This window comes from Azolla caroliniana, unplaced genomic scaffold (genome assembly GCF_043228905.1).
Source record: "Azolla caroliniana isolate FFs.n. ecotype wild unplaced genomic scaffold, voAzoCaro1.0.p SCAF_1248, whole genome shotgun sequence".
Taxonomy (NCBI): domain Eukaryota; kingdom Viridiplantae; phylum Streptophyta; class Polypodiopsida; order Salviniales; family Salviniaceae; genus Azolla; species Azolla caroliniana.
Window position 1 is genome coordinate 332 of NW_028231683.1, and position 9660 is coordinate 9991.

General features: G+C 34.3%; 1 protein-coding gene across 3 annotated transcripts; it reads left to right on the forward strand.

The window, feature by feature from the left end:
• Positions 1–1306: 1306 nt before the first annotated feature.
• LOC147847282 (phosphatidylinositol/phosphatidylcholine transfer protein SFH6-like) lies at positions 1307–8798 on the forward strand. 3 transcript variants are annotated; one of them, XM_087339359.1, is made up of 15 exons: positions 1307–1560; positions 3016–3314; positions 3483–3582; positions 3724–3990; positions 4120–4197; positions 4285–4386; positions 4520–4569; positions 4647–4746; positions 5330–5422; positions 5532–5648; positions 5781–5916; positions 7077–7217; positions 7569–7804; positions 8234–8308; positions 8498–8798. In XM_087339359.1, the coding sequence occupies exons 2-15, from the start codon at positions 3022–3024 to the stop codon at positions 8519–8521; spliced, it is 1812 nt and encodes a 603-aa protein (XP_087195485.1). In that variant the 5' UTR covers positions 1307–1560; positions 3016–3021; the 3' UTR covers positions 8522–8798. The 3 variants fall into 3 exon arrangements, with proteins under 3 accessions (XP_087195485.1, XP_087195487.1, XP_087195486.1); XM_087339360.1 differs by lacking the exon at positions 1307–1560 and adding an exon at positions 1597–1746; XM_087339361.1 differs by lacking the exons at positions 8234–8308; positions 8498–8798 and having other exon boundaries at positions 7533–7662.
• Positions 8799–9660: the final 862 nt, after the last annotated feature.

Below are 9660 nucleotides of genomic sequence, written 5' to 3' on the forward strand. Positions count from 1 at the left end.
GCCATGTATTCAATTGTCATCTAGGAAAAGCAATAGGTTTGCATCATCGAAGACTATGTTCACTATGATGATTGATCTTTATTTTGTTGTGAATTAAAAAAGTAAGCATTTTGTTGCTCCACCTTTTGTGAAAATATTTGGAAAATTAAAACTTCAAAGTTTACATGCATTAACCTCTTTCCTTTGCACTCCAAATGTTTCAGAATCCATACCTAGGCCATGTATTCAATTGTCATCTAGGAAAAGCAATAGGTTTGCATCATCAAAGACTATGTTCACTGTGATCTTTATTTTTTTGTGAATTAAAAAAGTAAGCATTTTGTCGCTCCACCTTTTGCGAAATGTTTTGGAAAATTAAAACTTCAAAGTTTACATGCATTAACCTCTTTCCTTTGCACTCCAAATGTTCCATTGCTTTTTCCGACAATCAATGAAGTTGGCATCTAATAAGTATTGTAAGAGTTTACCTTCTTTCTAACCACAATATCCAATTCCTAGAGCATTCTCGGTGAAATCCATTGCAAACAACAAATATCAAATTTGGTCGTACTATTTCCACGTTGTAAAGTTGCTTTTTGAGCCTAGAGAAGTATTGAACAACCGCATATTTATGTGCTCATGTCACACCCAAAAAACAAGAAGAAGACGTTTGATTATATATATAGCTTTGGTACAAGTAGTTGGTCACGAGTGAAACAATGTTATCACGTTGTATTCAAGATCATGAAGAGGAAGTCAACAACAACTAGGGGGCCACCATGTTCAATCAAGCCAACATCCATCTATCCATCTATCCATCTATCGATCCATTGATCCCCATCCATTGATCCATCTATCCATCCATGCATCCATTCATTGATACATCCATCTATCAATCCATTCAACCCCATCCATTGATCCATTGATCCATTGATCCATCAATCCATCCATGCATCCATGCATTATACATCCTTCTATCGATCCATTGACCCCCATCCATTGATCCACCAATCCATCCACGCATCCATGGATCCATTCATTGATACATCCATCTATCGATCCATTGATCCACCAATCCATCCACGCATCCATTCATTGATATCTCTATCTATTGATCCATCGATCCATGCATGCATGCATACACAAATACATAGCCGATAGGAGTGTAAATAATTGACTTTTATTTATTTATGTTAAAAGGGATATGTAGGTGCTGCCATAAATAATAATAATAACTAATGACTTTCGTCGTTGTTACCATTGAATTGGATATTGGAGACCGAATATGCAGAAGATGAATATAACGTTTCTACAATGAATAAAAATAGCGCGAACACACACAGAAGACAGACGAGAAGAAGAATTGAACCCATTCATTTTTCTAACCCTAACCCTAACCCTAACATTCGGAAACACAGCAGTAACACCTGTCAGGTTGAAACAAGAAACAAAATAAAAAAGAGGAGGAGGAAGAAGAAGAATAGATAAAGAAGAAGAAGAAGAAGAAGAATAGATAACGGTGGCCATTCTCTTGGCTTGATCCGCGCCGAAGCATCTGCTGGAAAAACTTGTTTAAAGCGCGTGAGTCTTCTTCTTCTCCATTCCATCTCTGTTTTGGCTATACTTAGGTCTTTTGCGCACAAATTAGACAAGAGAAGAAAGATCTAATCGAGTGATTGAAAGAAAAGAATACATATATTGACATAGTATTCGCAGAGATAGAATATATATATTTCTTGCTTGCGAATCAAATCGTACAACCTTCAGGTGAGATAGAATTTAGGGTTCTGTTTTTCAGTTCGATGAGCCTCTATATCGATGTTCAATTTAAGGATGAGTGATTTCGATATGTTTGTTGAATCCCCGTTTAGGCTCATGAATGTATTTTAAATCGTTTTTTTCTATTCGTGTATTCAGTATCAATGTATTCATATTGCCTAATCATGGTTAATAACACATATGAAAATCAATCTCATTGTGAATGATCAATTTAAGGATGATTGATATCTATGGTTTTTGAATGTTTCATTTTAGGGACATGAATGTTTTTTCATTGTTTTTCTTTTGTTTATGTTAAAGTATTAATGTCTTGCTACTGCAAACTGTGGTGAGTAACATTTATGAAGATGATTTGCTTGCTGATTTTTGTCAATCTAAGTATCAGGAATTTCGGTATGACTTTTTTGGCATTTAATTGTAGCCACATAAATGTGTTTTTGTTTTTTCTTTCTTCTGTATCTCTTGGGATTGTTGTTTTTTATTGCCTAATTATGATGTATAGCCATAGGCCTAAATGAAGGTGGCTTATCTCAATTGATGGATTGATAAAAGTTGTGCTTTGAACTTTTTATATAGTTATTTGGGCATTTATTTTCAGGCACCCAATGGTTTCTCATTCTTTCCTTTGCATTTCTCCAGTATCAATAGTATTATGTTGCCCTAATTGTGCACCAACTTTTCTGTCACCCTGAGGATAAGTGCTTTGTGTATGGAATTTTATATCGGCACAGTGATCTTTCGTTTTCTCCTTCACGGTTATTCTTTGTATTTACCGAAAGTGCAATGCATTGTATTGTCTGATTGCTATAAGCAGCACATATAAAGGTGGATCTCTCTTTTGATGAATTGATCTTGTCATTTGGTCAATTGAAGGATGAGAGTTTTCACTAGGTCTTATCGTGCAACTGTCACATGAATGTTTTTTGCTGTATAATCTTTGCAAATTAAGGAGCATTATATTTGCTTACTTGTGGTAAATAGATCTCTTTGTTAATGGATCGATTCAGCTTTTGTCAATCTAAAGGCAATTCTTTTACCTTTGCACATTAAGGAGCATTATATTTGCACAATGGGTGTAAATAGGTCTTTTTGTTGATGGATTGATTCGATTTTTTTCAATCTAAATATCAGTGCTTTGTAAGTCTGTCTGTTTTTAGGAGCATGAATAGTTTTTGTTCTGTTTTCACTTGTTTTTTGTTTGTATCTCTTAAGGAGTGTTATTGAGTATTTATGGTAAATAACCTATGCCATATGTAGGTGTCTATGGCACATGATGACAAGGAAGAGAAAAGTGATGAGGAACAACACACCACTGATGATGAAAGGAAAAGTAAGACCAAGATGGGAGCACTCAAAGCAATGGCGAGGATTAATTCACGGAGACTAAGGGATTCTTTGAAACGCCGTCGAAGAAAGCATCATGGCAGTGACTCATTGCTGCAAATCAAAGACATTAGAGATGCACAAGAACAAAAAGCTGTTGATGATTTTCGTCAGGTGCTCGCCGCAGAGGATATTCTTCCAGCAAAGCACGATGATTACCATGTTCTTCTGAGGTGACTTGATCAGGAAAACTTATGAAGTTTCTTTGTATGGCCGATTTGTCAGGACATTGTTTGAAGCTCTCTTTGTAACATTGAGATAAGGTTATGGAAATAATCTGAAAGATTTTGAACTCTAGGAAGTGAATCCATTGAACATGTTTATAATACATCACTTCACAGGTTCTTGAAGGCTCGTAAATTTGATACCGAAAAAAGTAAGGAGATGTGGGCTTCTATGTTGCAATGGAGGAAAGAGTTTGGTGTTGACACAATTGAAAAGGTACAGTGCTTGTTTAGCCATCAAATGGGACATTCATGTTGCATTAGCATGTGATTTTGAATATTCATCTTGTATTGCCCTTTGTATCCTTTGTTCTTGTGCCATGAGAAATTGCATGCAACTACTAACTGCCCAAAACAGGATTTTATATATTCGGAGCTCGATGAAGTGAAGAAGTATTACCCCCATGGTTCTCATGGAGTGGACAAGGAAGGGAGACCAGTTTATATAGAGAGACTGGGAAAGGTGGACGCTAACAAATTGATGAATGTAACGACATTAGAGAGATACTTAAAGTATCATATCCAAGAATTTGAGAGGTCTGTGAACAAGAAATTTCCAGCTTGCTCGGTTGCAGCCAAAAAGCACATTGGTTCTACTACAACAATTCTTGACGTTTCTGGTTTGGTAAGTTCCATTGTGCTCCTTTTCATTTCTTGACATAAAGAGATAATATTAGTTCATCGCTTTAGTAGAATAGGAATAGTTCTCTGCTTTTTTATGATATGATTGTTTAATATTTGATTTTCTTCACAGGGAATTAAAAATTTCAGCAAAACTGCAAGAGAACTCCTCCATGAGATCCACAAAATTGATAATGAAAATTATCCAGAGGCATGTAGCTGTATTTTGAATCAAGGGGGCAGGTTAATTTCATCACTAAGCTCATAATGTGGAATCTGATGTTCCTATTTTGCACAGACTCTGCATAGGATGTTCATAATCAATGCTGGACCTGGATTTAGGCTTCTTTGGAATTCAATCAGAGGGTTTCTTGATGCAAAAACAACAGCAAAAATAAGCGTAATATCTATTTTTTTCGTTTAATTGTTTTTTTTTATTACTTTTTTTTGTGTGTAATTGTAATGCTTTTTTATATCTAGTTGATTTACCTTATCTTCAACGGAGTTGGAATTATGGTTTTCCTTACATATAGGTTCTGGGAAATAAGTTCCAAAGCAAGCTTCTAGAAGTAATTGATGCAAGGTAAACTAGTATAGTTAAATGTGTGAGTCACAAAGTCTCCATAACCAAGTTTTTAACAGAAATCAGTATGGTTACAGTCAGTTGCCAGAATTCCTTGGAGGCAAATGTACATGTGCCCATGAGGGTGGATGTTTGCATTCTGATAAAGGACCTTGGCAAGATCCTGCTATTATGCAGGTAAGATAAGTCATTTTATTTATTTATTGAAAGAAGTAAGGTGAATGATTGTATTTCCTGTGACAATTGTGTACGCCAATTATCGAAAATCTTTAGAAATTATTGGTCTCATACATGGCTGAATATTATTCATGCGTAAACACACTTTAGTTGTCTGGAGATGGCCTTTTGAAATGTGGATGATCCAATCCTGAATGAATATGGTATAAAGGGTTTTGGCTACTGCTGTTTCAATCCATTATTTTTATTTTTATCATCACGTGATTATTAATATTGATATCACCTCCATATGAATGGTTTGAGCTAGATGACATACCTGGGAGTGGTATGTTGCGCGTCAACACCTCTCCCATGGGCCACAGTTCATGGGATATATCTATATATATGGTTGGGTGGATAGTAATCCCAATAGTGTAGTTATGGGAATGGCCATATGCATAAACTGACTTTGGTTGTTTGGAAATTGGAACACATCTTATGTTTCCAAACTAAAATACTCGAAAGGCATTTTCAAGTTCTATTTCAAGATATGTATCTATTTTTATTAGCCATATAGATCTACACTGTCATGTGTTGACTGCAGGTGGTATTAGATGGTGAAGTAAAGAATGCTAGGCAGATTGTAACAGTCTCGGCTACCAATGCTCACCATGCTTGTGAAAAACAATGTTCTAAGGTCCATTGTTACTGAATAATTTTTTACCATTTTTTCCTTCTTTCGCGTCGATGCATTCTTTTGCAGCTGTATAAGGCTATTTGAATTGCAAAACCTCTATTTACTTCAGTCTAAAGAGTATAGCTTATCTACAACCGAGTCTGAATCAGAGTTGGATGATGGTATATTACGACCTGAGGGAAGTACCAGCGAAAATAATGCAAATTTATCACCTGTTCGTGAAGAGGTATTTAGGCCATTTTGCTGAAAAACTAGTTTCTTGTTTTGAGGTTTTTTGAGCTCGAATATGTTGGAGAAGCTTTATAAATGAAGTTTGCAAAAAGTTCAGCTTCAATATTGTATTCTTTGAATGTCTCAGTCTCAGGGGAGAGAGAGTGTCAACAGGATGATGCTGGATAATTTATCAGGGATGGAATCTGTTCCTTTGGTTGATAAACCAGTAGATATGGAATGGGGAAGGAAAGAAGTCATCAGGGAATCTAACTCCATACAAGGTCTCCTCCCTCCCTCCCTCCCTCTACATATATCTCCTTGTATTAGGGCTATATTCTAGTAGTAAGCTAAGTTTTTATTAACCCTTTCACTACTTTACTAGATATGCCATTTACAACATATAGGGGTTGAACATATGACCTCGGTGTCCACCGAACAACCTTACCATCTGAGATATAACTATCTCACAGACTTGATTGCTAGTTTATTTGATCTTCCTGGACCCTAGAGATAGTTGATGCATGAGAGTATACAGATAAACTTTTAAAACCCAAGATGTCGAATAAACAATTAATGCATTCTAATCTGAAGATATGCATACTTGATCTAAGTTCAGGGATATACTGCAATAAAATAAATAAATGTAGAAGTGATATGGCTGAAGGAGACCAGTTTCTCTCTAATCACGATAAAGTGCTGTAAACCAAACTGATGAAAGGAGAAGAGTTGAAGGAGGGTAATGCAATCCTATCTAAGGATGATCCATCCAATATTTTGTTGACAGTGTGTCATGAGGGTCTTATGTACTCTTGTGGGCCCATAGATGAGCATAATCATATTCAGTTTCGTTTCTCTTTCAAGAAAACATGCAATTCACAGTGACTAGAGTTGGAACTATTAAATTAAATCTTTAGAAGAGTAATAAATCAAGAATAAACAAGATAATACATTGTAAAGCAGAAAGAACGTGAAAGCCTTTCCTCTATACAGCATATAATATGAGACTTCAGATGTCCTGATAATTTTTTTTATAGATTCACAGGTTTATCATATTTCAACTGAATATAAAAGTATAAAATATGGTGTAATTGAGAAACTTGCGTTTTACAACATTAAGGTTGTGGGTGCAACTCTCAAGTAATGGGTTTGATGTTGCGTGCATTATAAAATCCCATTATAATTTTATTCTGTGGTCATACAGACAAATCTGCACCTAAAAACATCTCAACAAAATCAGTATTGAGATTATTTCTATGACCCAATGGTTGAAATGATAGAATTGTGCATTGAAAAGGCAATGCTAATAATTCGGTTATCTTTAAATTATGCACCAATGTTTTTAAAACTAGTTTTTCAAAAGCAGTATACGGAATGTCAAAATCGCACAAATATGTTTGCTGTTCTCTCTCCTTTTGCATTATATATGTTATTGTTATTGCAGAAATCTACATGAATGATATAATGCTGAACATTACGGAGTTTCTCTGCTGGGTGGTAGCGATCATCACGGCGTTTTTCATTGGCATTGGGCCGGTTGTGGACTACGTCTTCCGTGGAATTGTAGGGAACAAGAGAAGAGAATGTAAGAGCCATGTTCCACCCTTAACATTTGGTACCATTATGAAAAGAAACTTGCTAAGTGTTTTCAATTATAGATCACACATGGCTCCATGCCATTAAATATATAAAAAGAGAAAAAATGGATTTAAATAGAGAAAGATTCTCTTTTTTGGTACTCCTAATTTAACAAAAAGACAATTTCACTTGCAATTTATTTTGATTTTTTAATAGCAATTCTTTAAATAAATAGGCATGCAAATCCAAAGTTATATCTAGCTATAACTTCAAAGAGAATAAACCACCTAAATTATATTAGAAACATGTTTAAATGAATCAGAAATTGTTTTTAACCTTAAAGCTATTAAAACTTTAGTGGGATGCGGCTCTGACCTCAAACCAGTTTATGATAAGAAGAAGATACCAGAGTCTCAGTATGGACTCTATGCATCAGAGTCCTTGAATTTCAGTAAACGATTGGAATTCTTAGAGGAACAGATCGATCTTTTCAACAAAATGCGTGAGCCCTATGGTGCGTCAAAACAAGCAATTATCGATGAATCGTTGCATAGGATTAGATCGCTTGAAGAACAATTGGCTGAGACACGAAAGGTAAGCTTTTCTATTGAAATATGAAAGGAAGAATAACATCACAAACCCATAACTTTTTGAATATTTACCACATCACCCCTTAGTTTTGAAACTTACCAGATAACACATTTTTTAAAACAATTACCAGAATACCCCTCGGTCTTGTTGACAAATTTACTTCTGTGGATGTGTATTCTGGGTATTCTTTGACAAAAAGGGTTGATCTGGTAAAATATATCCAAAATGATATTGAATATTTTGGTGAGTTTTTTAGGGTTTCTGGGGTTGCCAGGACCCAGTGATTTGGATTATTTTGCTTGATAACTCATAGGTCTAGACATCAATTCCCCCATTAAAAACAAAAGCAAAATGGAAGGTTCCAATATCACCTATAGTTCTCTTCTTTATTTGACATGTATTTTTTGTTGTGTTTATTTGTTTTTGGAATAGACATTACGAACGGTGCTCGCAAAGCAAACTGATTTGTATGATTGTCTCGAAGAATTCAAAGATAAGAGATGGCAGGTGAGTAATTAAGTTGCAAAACTGTTGTTTTCTTTGCCATTTGTGCTTAAGACCAAAATATCTCATTCAAATTTGAGATTTATTTATTTGTCAAGTGTACTTGATCTCTTCGTTTAAATTTGAGAATTTTTCCATTATTTGTTGTATTTAAGTCTGAAGTTTTAAATAATGATGATTTTGTTTACACAGAAGAAGAAAGCAAGTTGTTGGTGATTCATCGATCTTCATTGTTCAATAAAATATCCAAATGAATCAAAATAAAATTAAAAAGGTCTTGGTCATCGTGAGTAATCTCTTAATTGTTTCATTTGGTGAAAAAGGCAGATGTTTAACTTTAACACCACATTTAAAAAAAATTTATTATCTTACTAAGATTTGTGTAATAATCGCCAAACTTATATATGAGGCTTTGGTGAAAGGGCTTGATCTTTTATTATCCAATATAAAACTTTTCGACCTTTGAAAAAATAAAGTTAACTATACTGTTATTTAATTGAATTCTGGGCATTCAGAGATACTTATTACAATGTTATGGATTTACAATATTATGGAAACATAGATATAGAAGGATTTCAATCAAAAAATGAAAAACTAAAGAGAAGAGATTCAAATGATTGTAAATTGTAATAAAGTTAACTAAACTGTTATTTAATTGAATTCTGGGCATTCAGAGATACTTATTACAATATTATGGATTTACAATATTATGGAAACATAGATATAGAAGGATTTCAATCAAAAAATGAAAAACTAAAGATAAGTGATTCAAATGATTGTAAATTGTAATATCTAAGGTGATTGAAAAAGTGTCTTTCGTAATACTTTTTAGCACATCTATACATCAATAATCTTGCTAAATTATACACAACATATGCAAATACATTAAAAAATAGCTTCAACTACTCTGCTTAAAGAATTACCTCACTACAATAAATGGTTCAATCTCTATCTTTTAATCAGTTGCTCAACATACTCTGAGAAACAAGTTAAACCTACCTCTTGATGACACCTTTGGTAAAAACATTTATTGAGCTCGTTCAGCTATGTTCAGCTATTTGTCTACTCTGTACAGTGAGACAAAATCTATTTAGAGAGAGACAGGTCCTTGCACATTGTGTGTATGTGATTATCATTCTTTGTTGTGTAGACTTCACTCACATGCTAGTGAATGTTCAGCTGTAGTTTCTTAGTGAATGTATCTCTCATAAACCTAATCATCATCTCATATTGGATGATATTCACAACAAACCTATTCCACGAAGTGAAATTGTTAATAAACCAAAATTCCTTTTGCTTCTGAACCTTATAAAACATCAAAATCAAAAGATAATACACACGTTTGCTATATACCT